At 41.2% G+C, this 18497-nt stretch overlaps 1 protein-coding gene across 6 annotated transcripts in view; it reads left to right on the top strand.

Moving 5' to 3' along the window:
• The first annotated feature begins 568 nt into the window (after positions 1-568).
• Positions 569-18497, top strand: part of CNKSR2 (connector enhancer of kinase suppressor of Ras 2) — a 218535-nt gene continuing 200606 nt past the window's right edge. For 3 of the 6 annotated variants that reach the window (XM_074858655.1, XM_074858653.1, XM_074858651.1), the window contains exon 1: positions 570-817. In XM_074858655.1, the coding sequence (XP_074714756.1) occupies positions 754-817 (64 nt within the window). In that variant the 5' untranslated portion in view covers positions 570-753. Of the gene's footprint in view, positions 818-18497 lie in introns of all 6 variants that reach the window. The other 3 variants (XM_074858654.1, XM_074858652.1, XM_074858656.1) reach the window with 2 other exon arrangements.

Here is an 18497-nt window from a genome sequence, read left to right as displayed (position 1 = left end):
CGAGGGAGAAAACCCCCAACAAACCCAAACCCCAAGCGCCAGCTCTGTGCCGCTGGCTGCGCTCCCCCGCAGCCCCCCCCCACTGCCCCCCGGCTCGGCGGGAGCAGGTGCCCGCCGCTGCCGCCGCCGCCGCCTCAGGCCCGGCCCGGCCCCCCCCGCCCGCCGGCGGCACCTTGCGAGTCATCCCGGCCCACCCCCCCCCGCTCCCCCGCCCCGGGCGGCCCTCGGGTGCCGCTTCCCATTTCACTTGGAGATATTTTCGGGTGGCAGGAGCCGCCTCGTCATTTCCGCCAGGAGAAAAAGACACCGGCGCGGCGGCCGCCGCCGCGGAGAACCACAGGAGCCGGCGGGCAGAGCCGGGCAGAGCCGAGCCAGCCCCCCCTCCCCGCTCGCCGCTCCCCCTCCGCCACCCGGGGACCGACCTCTCGGCGGGGCCGGCAGCCGCCGCTGCCCGCGAGTCCGCGGGGGCGGGAAACGTCGGAGCGTGCCGCCGCCTCCTCCCCCTTCCTCCCCCTCCTCCCCCTCCTCGCCGAGCCGGCAACATGAACTGAAATCCCCAGAGAGGCACAGAGGCGGCGAGCGAGCGAGCGGAGCGGAGGCTAAGCGGGGATTTAGCGGCTCTCTCCTCCTCCTCCTCCTCCTCCTCCTCCCCCCGCCGCCGCCGATCGGGCTGCGGGCAGCGCGGTCCCGCCGCTCCGCACAGCCTCGCCCCTCGCCCGGAGAGCGGCGGCCGCCCGCGCCCCTGAGCCCCCCATGGCCCTCATCATGGAGCCCGTCAGTAAGTGGTCGCCGAGCCAAGTCGTCGACTGGATGAAAGGTGAGGAGCGGCGCCGGGGCTACGCGGTGACCCTCTTCCATCCCCCCCCCCACCCCCCCAAGTCCCCGCAGGTGCGGAGAGCTCCGCGGCTTCCCCCGCGCCGGCTCCCCCGGCCTTTCGGCTGGGGGGCGGGAAGGGAGGAGGGGGCCGTCGGGGCCGCGCCGCTGGGGCGAGGGAGCAGCGTGGGGGCCCCGGGCTGCCCCGGGGTGTGGGGCCGCGCTCCCCCCTCCGCCCCCGGGCGCAGAGGGAGGGCGGCTGGGGACCCCCGGCGGCCCATGAAGCCGGGGGGGGGCTGTGCCCGGGGAAACCGGGATGCTCCCGGGTGGCGACCGCGGTGTGGCTGCCCCCCCCCACCCCGCCCCGGCCCCGGCCCCAGCAGCGCGGGGATGAGAGGAGCACGGCCGGCTGCTCCCGGCAGATGCGGTGCAAAATGACTCGCGAAATAAAAGTTTAACCTAACGTGGGGCGCTCGCCCGCGCGGGGGGGCAGGGATGCAGCCGCGCCCCGCGGGGGGGGGGACCGGGGGGTCTCCGCAGGCGGCGGGGTCGGGGGGTCGGTACGCGCCCGCGGGAGCTCCGGGGCTGTCCCCCCGCCCCTCCGGCTGGGCCGAGGGCACACACACATGGGGGGGGGTCGCGATCCCCGTCCCCAGGGGCGGCATTTAAACATCCGTGATTTACATCAGCCTGGAAGAGTCCGCCGGGCTGACGTGTGTTTGTACTGCTGCCCTCCTCCTCCTCCTCCCGCTCCTCACCTGTCCTCCCCAAAATAAAGTCTAATGAGAATAAAATTTGGACTTTCTGGAGATGCTTTTCTGTTATTCTGTGTGCACCGACATGGCTTTAACACTGCAATTTAAAAAGGTCTTTTTGTGGTGTGGGTTTTTTTCTGTTGTTACCTTTAAGTTAGGCTGCAGCTGTGTTTTGAATAAATCACCATCTAGTATTATATATCTTTTTATAAAGATGGAATGACCGGATGGGTACAACTTTTGAACAACTGCTACATTGTGGGAGTTCTTTATAACATGCTGCGTGCTACTAATGTGACAGTTTCATCATCCTTAAAATTTCAGGCATATAGCATATGTTTTCAGTTATTCAATCCTGGCATTTATAGCTGTCGAGTTATAATTATATTCAGTAACATACATAGTTTTGCTGTTTCTGAAGCATTCTCAAGCCATAGAAGAATAATAATAAAAAAAGAATAATGTGATACTTCATATCCTAAGAAATTAGTAAATATTAATAAAAAACTTGAAGGAGCTACAGATGATCAGTATTAAAAGCAAACCCTTTTCAGCTTCAAAATGTTTTATTACAGCTATTTAGATTTTAACATTTTTACTTCTGAAAAAAAAAATTGTGTAGGAGTTTTTTTTTCAAATCAGTATCTGCGATAGCTCTCCCATATTTTGGGAATGCAGAAAAAAAAAAATTGCAGACAGTGCATTTTTAAAACACTTCAAAAATGTAATACATCAAATGCTTTTCATAAATGACAGGTGAAGTACGTTGCATACTCTACTTTTGTATTGCATCAATATAAAGTCAGTTATTTAAAAACAACAGGCTGACTAAATGATAACATTAAAAATTGTGAGGCTGGATAAAGGTTAGAAACCTGTGACTAACGCACAGAGCTGTAGATCTGTTTTTAAAACTAATTATGTGAACTTTACAAAAAAAGCAGTTACTGCAATTGTGCCTACTTTTTGGATTATGAAGCTTGCTTTTTAGTGTGTAACCTGTTTATTTTGGTGCAACTGCTTGATTGTTTCTCTGGAGTACTTTAATTTTTACTGAGCAAACACATATATGTTGCTTCAAGCTTTTGTTTCTTCATTTTGTATTCTGAGTTGCAGATGAAGCTTCATTTAGAGTGAGGTGCAAAGAGATAAAAGCACCTGCCTTTGACTAGCAGTGTTTGAGGAAAACCACCTAGTTAGTCCCTGTGGTTTCAGAAGTTGAACCTGGAAATGAGTGTGACCAGCAGACATGGGCAGGTCTGATCCTGTCTGATGGATCACACCTTGTCGAGTTCGGAGGAGGGACGGTAGTAGATAAGGGCAAGCGGTCTTGGCTGCAACAACTTCGTTTTCCTCACTTATCATTGTAGTGTTGCAAACATTGTCACTGAAATCTGGCTGAAAAAATGTTATTCTGCTGCTTTAAACATATTGTCTCCAACTAATTACATTTCTGAAATTCTCAAAAATAGCTTATTTGTGCTTTAAGAGATATCGAAGACAGTTCGATGAGTAAAACATGAACGTATCTTTGTCAGGAGAACTTTGGGGCGAGTGCATTTGTCGTCTTTGCATTAGCAGCAAAGTCTGGTGTGCATAAATTACATTAAACTTCAAGATGCGACAATATTTTGCTGACTTCCTGGGGTTATTTTACAGAATTATAAACATTGAACTCGGTTTTAACCTCCTCCTTGAAGTAAGTGCCCTGCTATGTAATATGCCTGCTCAGAGCAGCTCTGTAAAGAGCATTCTTCAAAATAGATTTCAATGTTCAAAGCAAAATCTTTCCTGAAAAAGGAAAATCCTACTGTTTAACATTGTTTACAGTTATCTGAAAGTAAGGGGAAATGAAACACTTCAGATTTTATTGCTCTCAGTGTTTTTGTGATGGTCTTGCTGGTATGACCTGAACATTTGCAATAAAAGGCCCCGGCTGGAATTCTTTATTTAGGCAAAAGAGCTATTACCTCAGTGGCATTTTGTTCAGGCCCGGTGCTTTATCACTGCCCTAGTATTAAAGGATGTGAAAAATGAAGACGGGGAAAGTATTCCTGCTCAAAAGTGTTAGATAAACGTGCTGAGCTCTGGTATGGATGGCTGGATAGGGAGCAGGCTCAAGACCGTCGGTCTTCACGGAATAAATACAGTCTCTCCAATGTCTTCTCATTTTTTAATTCCTTGATATACGTGGTTGGCTTATGGATCCTTTAATTGCCTATGGACTCTAATGCTGCTGAGATACAGAATTGTACCTGGAATCGGTTATGCAAATAAGCGACTACCTAAATTTCGACCTATGAAAATGTGTCCGATGAGAAGTTGTGGACCAAAGTACCAGTTAAAACTTTGCAAATGAAAAGGACAAAAGGAGCGAAGCCTGTGTCAGCATATGAGTTTTTGTATGGTTTCAAATGAACCCACTGACAGAAGATTAACTGTCATAGAACTAGAAAAAGAGCAGATCAATTAGCTCATCTCTCCCACAGGATGGCATATTGTATGTGGAGGATAAAATGAATATTTAAATTGATTCAAACTGTGTATTATTTTGCTTTTCATATATTTAGTACTCATTTTAAAGGCCCTGCATGGATCAGTGAGCTGAAACTGTGTCAATCACCTCCTCTGCCTCCCCTTTGGAAGACATGTGTGGATTCCACTGCTGCGTTACAAGACGTTGACATGTTGCATAGGCGAGTGCCGTCGAACGTCATGGCTTTCACTGACTCAGGAAGGGAACGTGTCAGATGTGTTTTTGATTTCTGAGGTGCTGAGAAAACTCACAGACATGCAATTACTTTCCAAACGTCAGGATGTTTTTAACAGAGTCTTTTAATTTAACTTCTTTTGTCTGAGGTTATTTATAATGGCTGTACTTTGAGAGGGACTTGCTGCTTTTAACAATATTCTAGTTTTAATTCAGTACCAGTGTCTCAATGGCAAAATCTGTTAAAAAAGACAACCCACCTGGAAAAAGCGGTATTAGTTTATCTAACAAAGCTTAAATATTTATTTTTTGCTTGCTGAATGACAACTCATAGAGCTTATGCTAAGCTCATACAGCTTAAACTGTTGTAATGGTAGTCATATTCAAGAAGCTGATGTCTGAGGCATGGACTTGCTCTAAAGGATTCCAATGCTAAGGGATGGGGGCTTTTTGCCTCTATAAAGTCTACTCTACCAGCGTTTAGAAGGACGTAACTATTTCGAAGGACTGGGGGAAGAGAAGGAGAAACATGAACGTGCTAGCAAAGTGAAAGCAGAGTGCAGAAGTTCCCCATTTGGATGAATGAATATTACGTGGATTTAAGAACGAGTTTCTGTCTGCTCCTCACGTACAGAAGTTCATGTCCATTTTCAGTAGAGTGTGTCTTTGCATGGAGTCGTCACGGGATGCTGACAAATGTGCTTCACTTTCTGTAACAGGAATTATGTGTCATTCTTCAAGAAAACTCAAGAGTTTGTGGGAATGGTCTGAAATGAAACACTCTAATGCTTAATAATGATTTTAAAAAAATGTTGCCATGGGGATTCTTTTGCTCCTTTTCCTGCATGTGCAGAACCCTAGGACTTCTGTGGCAACACCCAGGTCCTGCTGCAGTTCCTGAACCATTAGGTAGCAGCAGGGAAGTTCATCAGTGAAGGCACAAACCTTCTCCCAGCACTAGGATCTAGCAGATGGATTTAGGTCTTAGAAACAGTAAGGATGACTCCTGTATTCAAGGTCACTATCAGACCTACCTCATTTGTTGCATTAGCTTTCTCTGAAGAAGACTATGTTATGGACAGGGTTTAGGAGAGAGCTTTTTCTGGAGTGTAGGCTGGACTGTAGTGCTGCAAAGGCCTGTGAGCATCTACTTCATGGTAGAGAGGAGGCGTGCTTGCACATATGTGCCTCATTTCGGGCTTTCATTTTTGTCAGTCTTTTTGGTTTTTTTCAATGGCTTATTGAGTTAAAGTTGCTTTCTTACGCTACTTCCCTTCATATTGCTTTTGGTAGGGCCCTTAACAAATGTGACTATTAGAAATAATATGGAAAAGGCTGAGTTGTCTCAGGGAAACAAAAGCTGTATATTTAAGAGTGTGAAAAATGCTTGGATTCTGAAACTAGTTCCTTGTGAAGTTTGTGTAGATGACTGATGAGCTGCAGAATAGTCATCAACTTGAATAGTCATTGCTAAGTGCCATATGTGGAATAGATCAGGTGTTTTACAATTAGCATTAAAACTTCTTTCTTCTCACAAGAAAAGCAAACTGAAATTTTGCAGTATCGGAGGGTACATGTAGTACTCCATTTAGCTTTGAAGTGATGCTATTAAAAGGAGTTATGACTTTACTGTAAAGTCTATCAAGAAAAGCTGTGGCAAAGCTGTAGAAAAATATGAAATAGTGCCATAGTTGGAGCTTAATTTCAATGAACTCCCAAACTTTTAAATTAATAGATATTACATTCTTACAAATGAAGTAACTAAGAATTTCAGTAGGACAAGTTGGGGGTCTTTCTGGAGAGGGTAGTTTGCTCAAAGATGGATAGTCAAGAGTCAAACCGTGCTATTCCAAACTTTAGTTTTAAGGACTCTGACTTTAAAACTGTAGTGAAAGCAGTTCTTGGAAGATCTCTCTCATTAGCTTGTTTATTTTTCCTGTGGATCTCTCACTTTTTGCTTGCCCTTCTGACATCAGGAGTTTTAGCAGTATCAATGGCCACCACATCAGTCACGGTGATGTGTTTTAGGGCATCTTGGTTTGGGATTAGCAAACCTCTCCTGCCATTGTTTATCAGCAGAAAATGAAACTGCAGTTGAAACGGGGATGTGACAAAGCCTAACAGCCCTGGTGTTGCCATAGCAAATGCAATGTTACATAAGCAGTCACTCTGCAAATAATTCACGCAGCCAAATTTTGAGCATTATATGAGAATTCATTTCTAAATTAGTGATCTTTTTGGGAGGGAGCTTTCCTAGATGAGCTGATCTCACTTGCTACCAAAATTAATGTGCTAGTTGTGAAGCTCTTTTAACACTGCCCGTTTACACCTTTATTTTGTTTGAACATATTGTTCTGTTTCTGAAACATCTGTTAGTTTAAATATGTCCTCACAATATGTTTTCTCAAGTGTTTTTTTGCAACAGTTCAGCGAAGCTCTATATTCTGATCTTATTCAGATTTATTTGCACACTGCAGTATGAAATCAAGAAATTTACAACTGTTTTCTGGTTAATGGGTGTCAAGAATTTTGCAAGACAGTGATATAAACCAGATCACTTTTCAGATGAGAGTTTTGAAATATATATACAGATGTATTTTTAGAATCTTTGCAAGTAGTTGTCTTTTAGCGCTTCGCCAATAATAAAACAGGCAGTTTTATCTTCTAAAACCCAAATTGGTAAATGGTCTAGCCTTTCTATCTGATCCTCAGAAGTGTAGGTAACCGTTTAATATCAGTAAAGTTACTGTAGCATTTGATCGTACTGTATTTCTCAGAGTCAGATAGTAATATTTCTTTCCAGTTTCCAGAGGAATAGGGAAAAGCTGAGAATATTCTTTGTGTGTAGGCTTGCATTCAAAGGTATGCAACCAGGAGAAAGAGAAGGCTCATTCCTCAGGCTTCCTTGTTATGTAGATGCTGGGTTTTGTTTTCTGTTTTTCAAGAAGTTACCAGTTCCTCACTAAATCATAGGATAACTGTATGAATGACCACCTGTAGCAAGCATTTACCTTTAGCATGATAACTTAGCTTTAGATTTCTAGATCCAAATAAAACAAAACTGTGCTATTGTCACGCTTACTGCTTAAATAATTTACTTAATGAAACATTTAAAGGTTCAGTTTACAAGCTGGATAGTTATCAAGACAATTGCTGTAGGATAAGGATTCCCAAATACCTTACTAAAAAAATCCAATCATGCAAGGGCCGTGTAGTGAAACTAGATATGCCCCATTTTCTGAAAAGGTGAAGTAGGAAGATGGAGATGAGTTGTATTTTTCAGGAAGACAAATTTCGGGGGCCCAATATTAGGCCCATGTTATAGTGAAAATGCAGAGGAAAGCAACTGCCACATGAACCTACTTGCAGCATTGTGCAGGGAGTTTAATTTCTTCTTGTAGGACAGTTGGACCTAGCAGGACATCTGCTCTTAAATTTAAAATAGTTGACTGTCCAAGAGCAAGCATCTGCTGCTCCTCATAATACTCCTTTCCTGCAGTTGAAGGGTGAAGGACTGGAAGACACAGGTCCATTGGTCTGGTGCACCCAAGATCTGGAATGCTACATGAGCATTCACTCGTACACATGTTTCGCCCTCACTGTATATGGGGGTGAGCAGATGTCTGGTAAATGAAACAATTTTTTTTCCTTGAGGTTTCCAGTGCAGGCATTTCTCTTATGCAAAGGGAATTCAGTATAACAAGTCATTTTAAAGCACCGGAGGCTTGAAAGTCTAGCCCTTTTCATTCTGCGTATCTGCCAAATAATGTTATCTTTGAGAAAATAGCTGTGAGTGTGATCTTGTAGGGTGCTTGGCATTTCCAGTTTATCCTTTAAGGTAGAAATTTAGGGCACTTGGTACCTCAGATGAAGTGCCTAGAACAGTAATTTCAAAGTGTTTGGCCTTACATGATTAACATCTGCTACAGTACCATATGGTGGGAATTTCCAAGTAAAGTGTTAATTAATATATGAGTGTACCAGAGTAAGCGGTAATTAAACTATATTCAGCTGAAGTGTATTATTTTAATATAGTGGGATGCAAAGTGCTGTACTTTTGTATTATACCTTTTCTGTTGTGTGAAGAAGAGGGCAAAAAGTTGATGAGAATTAATTGAGCCTTTAATTTAAAGGTTCAAGTAGCTTTTTAAAATAAATGGTTTAAGACTCACATCAGCATCAAACATCCATTGATTTAAGTGTAACAGGGTCTTTGTTTGGTAATGCTGAATTTTTGATTGTGGATGCTGTGGATACTCCTCTGGTAGGATTTTACTGGTGTCCATTGTGGGTGACCAATGCATGTCCAGCTGAGCTGAGCAAGCATATAAGCCATTTTCACATAACTTCTGATACCGCTGATGGGACTATGCCTGTGTCACTTGGTCTAGTACCACTGATGGAATGAAATCTTCCTGTGCAAACTGGCCAGAATGGTCTGGAGGAATGTTGGGGTGGGAGATAGGGGTGTGCTTGAGTGTGGGTAATGCTGGGGCCTCCTCCTTGGCCCTCTTGTATTTGGAAGGATGAACATACCCATGGATACTGCTGAGCTGCTGGCTGGGTCACCTCTAAGGGCTCTTCTGTCCCACAGAGGATGATTGTCGGCCATACAGAAGTTTGTAATATTACTGTTTTTGTTAAAGTGTAGAATTTATTTTTAGTTTGGCCAGATCCACCAGTTGCCAATAGCTACAGCTATAAATGACCTATTTTAAAATAGATTCTTCTTCCCTTGCCTCCCCTCCTTCTCTCTTTCCTTTCTCTCCTGATAATCTTCACATCAATAAGAAGGTGAAGAAAACCTTCCTCTGCATAATGAGGCCAGGTAGATATAGGTGGGACATGCCAGTGTTGTCTGAGTAATTCACTAGATGGCATTCTTCCCTCTGAGTCAACACTGAAACCCTTTATGGGAATGACAAGAGACCTTAGTGTTTTTAGTGAGATGTCAACCTGAAATCTTGACCAGGACTAGTTGCTGAAGGCTCACTGGCGCATTCTTCATAATAGTGGAAGAGTTAACTAGCATCCTGATTAAATTCCATGTTAATAATTAAAATCTTTGTAACTGGATTCCCCTCATTGATATCCATTACTGACATGTGCCTGCCTTACTTTCTTTACTTGCTTTGTAGTTTTATTGGTTGCTTTCACACAGTTGATACTTCTATTTGCAAGGTACAGTGCCATTCTTGTCCTTGTTTTGCTTCAGATTTTCAAGAAATACTGGTGGAGGGACCTGTTGAATGCAAAGTAGAAGCTGCTCTCTGAAAAAACACCTTATGTTGTATACAGTCAACTATTGTGAATCTACACTTGTCCTGCTTTGTGTACACCAAACAAATAACAATTTTCTTCTTGATTAGTCTGATTGAAGTGTGACTGAAGTATGGGGTGAAATATCCAAAAAGTGCTTTATTGAGTGTTCACCATTGGTTGACTACTGGCTGGCTTGTTTATTGTTACTTTGTTGTTATGGATAGAACCATGTGCCTTTGTTTCCATTTCTCTTAAGAGGTTAAGCACGGGTCTTTTTGGTAGACTTTGTTTTATTAGAGATAATACGAAAAAAATTACAAATTTGTTAGTGTGGTTTTGTAGTCTGCTTCTACTTGTTTTGAAAACTTTCTGTAAGTGAAAGGTGATGAAGTGGTCATTACTGCTTTTCGGAAAGGTGTTTATTGCTCTTTTCAAATATTGTGGTCTTCAGATACTTATAAATAAAACTAACTATATGTTATTTTAACCTAGCGTGTGGAGGCTTATTGTTTAAATTTCTCTATCTGTTTTTTAGCATAGTCTTGAGTGTTGTGCCCCACAAGTCCTCTTGAAAATACCTGTGATCAGTAATTTCACTGTTGGGTACTGGACTTCAAAATAAGATGTAGTTTTCATTACTTTAGCCGTTACTTCATTGTATGTTTTAAACCTTATGGATCTTAGCTGTTTAATGCAGTCTGTGGTCAAAATCCTATTTCTGGAGCCTTAACAATTGAATCCAAGGGCACAGTGTAGCATGAATAATTTGTCATGCTCTGCATGTGGATTTGAGAGAGAGGTTCAGCCTGGAAGTGGAATCATCGCACATAAGAAATTTCCGTGTGAGTGTCAGTCTGAATGTTTGAAGGAAGGAGGACAGTTTATCATTAGAAAAATAAGAAAGTTAGGTATATGACAGGATCCCCTGAGAACAAATAAACTCATTTTTTAAAAGACCTGGATATTTCATAGCTTTCAAAGGATTGTTTTAAATGTCTGCTTTAGCAAATTACATTACTGCCGTAGCATTTGAATGCCTGCATGAGTTACAATGAAGCTACCCTTAGCAACTATAGAAAGTAAAATGGTGTATATGCAATCATGAAACTTCTGTATTCCTAATATTAGCATGTTTCCTCGTGTGGTTTTTTTTTTTAACTTTTAAATAAAGAATTTGCTGTTCCTGGCAACTACCTTGGCTTGAATAAGACAGCTGAAGAGTCATGACAAAGCTAACGAAGGAGCGCTAGCCATATCCCTGATGGAGATTTCAGTATTTGAAATGGTCTTACCAGCTGACCGACCCAAGGTCTTGGGAAAAACAAAACACTTTGTGCAAGACCAAAAAAATCACTTTCTATGAAAACATACCTCATGTACTATGTAGCATTCTCTAGATGAATAAAAGATGAAATCTGTTGTGGAAGGCTAAAGGTAATTTCAGTTACTAAAAGTTTACAAAGTTAGCTTACAAGGAACTCACTGATTTTCTGCTTGTGCTGTCTAGGTCAATAAAAACCTTTTCTGTTACTTGTTTGGACATCATGTAGTTTCTCTCTTCTATCCTAACCATTGTCCCTCAGCTCACTGTAAGCCATACTGACCTATTCAATTATGAATCGGAGGTAACTAACGCTAATGAGATATGAATGAGTAAACCTGAACAGACTGGACAATTAGTGACTGCCTCTGGTGGTGTTATTGGATCATAGGTGTTTATCCGTCTTCCTGAGACCATTGCTTTCTGAAGCAGGGTGCAGCGGTGTGCTGTAGGTGGCTGCCTGGGCATCTGAATGCTGAGGACTGTAGGACAGGGGCTTGAGTCTTCAGGATACCCTGTCCTGGATGTTTTTCACCTCTGCAGATCTGTGCAAATTCCTGTTCAGAGGAGTGAGTGCTCTGTGTAATAGAATAACTGAAAATACAACTTTGATATATGATGTGTTCCTTCAAAAAACCAAAAATTAACTGAAAATCTGTTTTCTAGTTGAAGATAAAGCTGAATAAAAACTTTGCTGCCCAGTCCCTTATAATAAAAATAATTACCCTTATTTCAGAAAACGTTTGTTTTTCAGTTGATAATGTATTGCAGGCTGTGGTGAGAATGGTGACATTTTAGATCCAAAGGAAAAATGAACATGCTCATAAGTCTTCAATTGCATATGTATGAAATTAATTCAACTAACAGGCAGAATTAAATAACATCTAGGAATTGTAATATTGTCTTGTCATTTTTGTTAGATTTCCTCTCTTTGTCGATGTTCAGTAGTGTGGTCTACCTCTTACAAGGACTTGTATTTATCCTAAGAATTAAAACTGTAAATCTTAAGCCTGTACCCTCTTGTTTAGTGCTCTCAAATACTGTAAGGATTTTCTTGCAGAATACTGTTTTGATAAATCTTACTAAATCAAAATTCACCTCAAGAAAGAATTAAAATGAGACCTCTGAAGGAAAAGATTGATGTGTGTCGGGATTTAGTTTCAATCAACGATAAAATTGTTTCTAAATTTACAAATATATCTAATTTACTTTTCTTATGATAGAATCTTTGAAAGTGTTATGGCAGTTCACAGAGTTGTAGCCCAAAGTTTTTGAATTCAAAGTATCTCAGTAGTCAAATGTTATAACTGTACTCCCTAGAAAGAAAATGGCTTCCAGATTACAGTATTTTAAAAATGAGCAAATAGTGAGAAATAGCTTTTTAGTGCCATGATTAGGTATTTAAATCTCAAGAGGTCATTTGTTTTTGTTTACTGCTCACTATTTTAGGATTTTTCTGTCAACTGTGGAACAGCACAAAATGATAAACTGTAAATGGTTTAATGGTGAAAATCAGCCATCAGTGTTGAGAAAAATAAGTCTGTGTAGCTCCTCTAGAAGAACGTAATGAAGCACCATAAGAACAATTGACTTGAATGAACTTTTGATGGGTTCTTAAATGTGTGCCCTTTAAAGTTATTATCATATGACAGATGGGGAGTAAACTAGCTAGGAGCTCAGAGAGGTCAGATAAGGCCAGCTATAAAGAGTTGTCTGTTTGGGTTTTTTTTTTCCCCCTTTTTTTTTCTCCCTTCCTTTAGTGGCTTTTTGCTGTGGCATATGTGACTTTATTTAAGTTTGCTTTGTGTGCTCTAACACAATTGCTTTGTTTAGTCAAATGAATGGTTTTTTGTTTTGTTTTGAATTTTATCTTTTGTTTTTAGCATTAAACCTGCATATTTAATTAGGATATGTTATTAAAGATTAGATTCTCACAATGGGATGTGTGCCAGCTCTTGAAATGAAGTCATGCTTGTCAGGAGATAGTAAATAATAAGCTTAGTAAGGTTTAAAAGATGTGTCTTGCAAAACATTAGCCCCTGTAATGAGTGCAAAGTGGCAACAGCACATAAATATCAATTGTTTTTCTCCAGTGGATCCGTTCAAATATGAGTTTTCTTAATTTGAATTAAATTTTCTTTTGCCAGTTTAATGAAACAAGCAAGAAGGGATGTTTGTCTTTTGAGAAACCACAGTTTCCCATCCCAGAACAATGACTTGTTTTGAACTGAAGGGGAACAATTCGACATTCATACAATATCTTGTAATCTCTATTCCCAAAACCATGTTAAAAATAAGAAACTGCTGTCCAGCGAATCCCCATTTAGCTGTAAGGGGGAGTCTTGGATTCCCATCTTTGCTTTCGGGACTGTCTATATTTTGTTCTTCATTTTATCCAGAATCTTTTAATCCTCCTGGGAGCAAGGGTTTAGAGCATAAAGTTCTCTGTGCTCTTAAATACCTTGAGCATCCTGGCTGGTGTGCCCAGGGTGGCATTGGCAAGAACAGGATTTGGAGACAAGGATGGGTCTGTCTCCATCCTAATTTGATTAGACAAAACTGTCTGCAATCATGCCCTGAAAGATTAAGAGCGGCTTTTGATGACTATGGTCTTAAATTCAGGCATCTGATTTCTGTCTTTAAGTGCATGAGTGTCTCTGCGGGCCTGGGCAGAGTAACTCCTCTGCTAATAATCTGTGCAGTGGGTTTTTCATCGAAGTTTCTGATGTGTCTCCTGGCCCCTGTGGGAGAAGGAGGCACTGGCATAGTCCTTCAGGGTGCACCTCTAGCCCAAAACAAGGGAGGAAGTGGGAACAGTATGTTGGGATAGAAATGTATCATGCAGAGAGTAGAAAAAAGGCATACTATGCACACACACATATTCTGAGTCACTTTTGTTTTATGTTAAATTATTTTTTCATTTTTTAAGTTGTATCTGTAACATTTTTGAAATTGCATGTATAAAATAAACTTGACTCAGGAGCCATGTGGTATGAGATGTAACCCTGGGAAAGAGAAATTGCCTTTAATAATGAGCAAATATTTCACTTAAGTTATTAAAAGGAAAACAAACCCAACGAGTAATGAAGAAAACTCTTGTGTTTAGTAATGTGGGGATGCTTACCAAGTAACCAAAACCTCTAGTATCTGATGCTTAAACTAGGTAGGCATTATGCAAAGTAACAGCAAATTGCTGTGGGTACCATGCTGCTAAAGGCACCACTTTTGCCTGACACACAAAATTTATCTACTCAATACTGGAAGGCCTTAAGAATCCTACATTTCATTTTGTAAGGAGCTCTTCTCCCATGTGTCTGAACAAAATTACAGAAAATGGTTCTTTATACTGCTGATTTTTTTCCCATGTCCTTCTGGACGCTCTGTATTGTTTGCTTTAATGGGGAGTTACCAGTATTTCAGCAGCAGGTGAAGCGGCTGCTTGTCACCCACTGCACTGCAAGTCCTCCAGCTCCTCCTCATTACAGGGGAGGGAGAAGGTTAAATGCCTTGTGTCATCTCTACTTTTAAGTGCACCGAAGCATTTCTAACTGACTGGCTGCTTTTTTTAATGAAAGAAATTTGTCTCGTAACAGCTTTATATGCCCAGCTAATTAAAACCACTCCATTATATTACTCTCCATATATCCTGTTTGGTAGGCAGAAATTGTTTGCTCTTTGACAGATTCATTTCTTGTTGATGTTGGTTTTGTAGGAGCTGCTGCCTTGGACCTGTATAACTTAGAAATAATAAGTCATTAAGGCATTTTATATATTGGAAAATACAAGGATTTGTTAATCATTAACAGAGAAAACATTTTCAGTCTTGTTTAACATCATAAGCTGCCGTTTGTTTTGCATGTGTAAATGCCTCAGCTTTATGGCAAGACTAAGTTGAGCAAGATTTAGTTTGATACATGAAGCTTGGGAATGTATTTTAAATAAAGAAATCATTAAACATGCTATGCCTTTGTTAGCAACCTTTTTAAAAGCTGTCAGGAAGGAAAAATGCCTTTTTTTTTAGTGAAGAGGTGGGATTGTTTGTACTTTCTTAGGCCCACATTGTTGGTTAATGCCCTTCAGATTATTTGAAGCCTTGTATGTTTTTCGAGTGGTCTCCTTGTTGCAGCACTTTGATTTTTTCCATATGGATCTAAGTGTGCACAAGTGGGACTTGAAGACTGCCATGCTGCCTGTCACTCCTCATTTGAGACCTGGAGGTCTGAGGAACTTTGCCCAGCTGGGATTCCAGATCGGCTGTTGAGATGGATCCACCTTCTAAGCAAATCATGCATATCTTGCTTTTCTTCCTATCTTTTTCTTGTGCCAAAAGCTGTGGGGTGGACTGAGGATTAACAGCCCCATTAACTTTTGTCCCAGCTGTCAAGCAATCCCTTGACAAATTCTTTGGTGGTCATGTTGGTGTAGATTCGGTAGCACATTGAAAAGGGAAAATGTCATTATTAGTGGCTTACAATTTCACAAATGAGGTTTCTATTCAGTATATTGTTGCTGAGTCTCTTGACCAAACAAGTTGGGTTCTTTCTGCAAATAAAAGAGTCTTAAAAATGAAGACCAACCACCCTCACCTCCCCAAAAGGAAGGGATGAAGAGGGGCTTGAGTAGGCACCTTTCTTCATTCCTAAGTAGAGAATCATTCACCAAGGATGTTACAGCCTGAATGGCACAACAGAAAAGATGAAGTATTGTGTAGGTTATTTGGAGGGAGAGATCTGGTAACCAAATGATAATTGCACACGCTCCTGGCTGAGCAGTAGAAGCCATCACAATTTGCCATCTGGTTCACCATTATTCTGACTGAATGTAGGAGGGGAGAGAGTGTTTGTAATTCATAACACGGTATTTTGGGAGAGGCTGGATCCCGGAAGCCAACTGGACGGGTGTCTCTTGTCTTAGGCCCTGTAAAATGTAGGCCCTGTATGACCTAGTTTGTCATACATGGAAAGAGAGAGGCAATGTAGGAATAGAAGGAGAAGGAAGAGTACTGCAAGTTTTTGTTTTATTTAATAGGAAACCCTTCAGTGTAAAATTTCTGCCTGCTATAGACTCTAATAGATCTGCTTTGATCTCGCACAGTGCTTATCGCTGTTACAATGATAAGCAAGACACTACCAAACAAATCAGTGCTGATGAACAATAAACAAATACACCACCAAAACTTATTTCAGAAGCTCCTTGAAGCTGTATGAGAAATATCAGAGCTTTGACAAAATACCGATATATGGCATTGCTGTGGATATGGACTGGCTCTGCATGCCATTTGTTACAGGGGCGGGAGGGGCTTCAGTACATATTGCTCAGTAAGTTGCCAATTATGAGTCAGGTCATAATAGGACTTTAAGGATTTTTAAAAGTGCTCTACAGATAAGATTAATAGATCATTTGGTGAGTCTGTATAGTATGTTCATGTGTTAAAACAAGCTCAAAATGTCAGCGGAGGTCCTGAAGTGTACTCATTATTAATAGTCATAGTAAATGCTGACATTCTTGTAAGCTCTTGCTTTTATTTGCACCGGTGTTTGTGATAGCTTTTAAAGGAACATTATCATGGATACTTATGGACTTTCTCAAGGAAAATTTGAAATTACATCATCTTACAGTTTGAGACTAAGGCATTTCTGCCTCTGAGTTTGCATAAAAGAACTGATGACATTAAAATATCAAGGCTGGTAGGAAAGGAAGCATAACACAGAAATTATAGAAAACTGAAGTAACTAATGTAATGTGTCTTGAATAAGCTATGAACCATTTTTCTTGGTTTATTTCATAATGGTAAAATATTATGAAAAATGCTGATGGCATTTACCATACATCAAGGCAGATCACAGGGAAGAGCAGGTAGAGATGCTTTTATACTTTTGGTAGAGGGACTAAAAGAAGGTCTTCCCTGCCTCTCGCTTTGGCAGTTACTTATACAGTTACTGGTGTGGGTGCTGAGCTCCTGATGCACAAGCCCAGTCAGCCGATGTGCCACGGCTGCCGGTGGTGGCTCTGTGGCCGTGCAGGGGCAGCGCTGGTGCGGAGCCGGCAGCGGGCTCGGGGAGGCATCTCTTGCCGTAACCCTGTGCATCCTTGCAGCATTCATGGATTATTAATGTGCTCACTGGGGGTGACATTATCTGGCACATGAGACAGGCCTGTGTCCAAAGAAAGGGTGCGGTAAACTCTTACAGTCAACAAAGAAACCTTTTCCAGGTGGGCTAATCTGAGAAGGCAAGGCAGGGTTTAATACTGTGTTTTAATTAGTGTAAGGTTTCCAAAACTGGTGGCTGCCCTTGTACAAAAGTGCAGACTGTGTGGAGCAGAGGGAAATCAGAAAGCCTTCTTGGTAGGTAGGCATGAGCTGAGACACCTGGGAAGTCCCCTAAGTCTTGCAAAGAGTAACTCTGTAACTTGCACTTAAGCTACCGCGTCTGCGATGTTCTGATTCAGACTCAAGCGAAACAAAAAAGTCAAGTTTATTCATCGCTCTACAATGTAGCAAGAAGCTTTGTAACAACTGACATTTTTGTCATGTTTTGAATGCTTATTAGCACTTCAGATTAGCTATTAAAGGACATGAAACATTTAATCACCACGTCTTTTTTTGTTGGTAGTAGTCACTAGTGCAATGCTTTTTTAAAAACACTGTAGTTAAGTGACAAGATTGTACTTTAACAATTTTACTTGGGATGCAGCAGTTTCATGAGTTGGGATTACTGGCCTAAGCAAACTACATTTTCTTCCTGAAATCTTAAAATAGTAATAAAATAATTCTAAATGTCATGCAGAAGCCTGGAAGATCTTTTACTGCCTCTAAATGCTTGGGCATCTTTAGTGTTTGGTGCAAAGGTGAATACTTTTACTCATGATTGAAACTAATATTTTCTCATATTCTGAAGGTCTGCTATTTAATGAATCATAGAATTGTTTAGGTTGGAAAAGAACTTTAAGATCATTGAGTCCAGTCGTTAACCTAGCACTGCCAAGTCCACCACTAAACCATGTCCCCAAGTGCCACATCTCCTTGTCTTTTAAATACCTCTGGGATGATGACTCAACCAGTTCCCTGGGCAGCCTGTTCCAATGCTTGACAACCCTTTTGGTGAAGAAATTTTTCCTAATATTATAAGCATGATACAACATTAGTTCTGTAACAGTGACACATTCATTGAATTGCTTTTTCCTTCCCTAGTACTAGTTAGCTATTTAAAAAGCAATTTGGAATATACTTCTGACTAACTTTAAAATGGAGGTCTCTCAATTACAAATGAAAAGGAAAATTTATAAGCCTCAGAAATCCTCAAAATACTGAAGCGCGGTCTTTTATTATGTTTTCAGCCTGATATTCAAAAGGTTCCAAATAACAGTAAAATAAAACAGCTAATTCCTTCAGGGGTCCATAATTGTAGGACCTTTTTCTTAAATCAAGATCTATTCCTCTGTGCAAAAGTGGCATTTAATCAAAATAATTTCCATGTAACTATTTGTGTTCTAAAAATACAGAATGTGTGAAAGATTAAAAGCAAACACTCATTTTTAATAGCATATTCCAGGGAACTCTGAAGGGAATGTCATGGAAAATATCAGTGAAAGTTTGCTAATCAACCCCTATCCTTCTCTTTGCTGTTCTAAATGG

The sequence above is a fragment of the Strix uralensis genome, chromosome 2, assembly GCF_047716275.1.
Source record: "Strix uralensis isolate ZFMK-TIS-50842 chromosome 2, bStrUra1, whole genome shotgun sequence".
Lineage (NCBI taxonomy): Eukaryota > Metazoa > Chordata > Aves > Strigiformes > Strigidae > Strix > Strix uralensis.
Note: the sequence above shows the minus strand (reverse complement) of the source record. Positions and strands in the feature narration are given on the sequence as shown.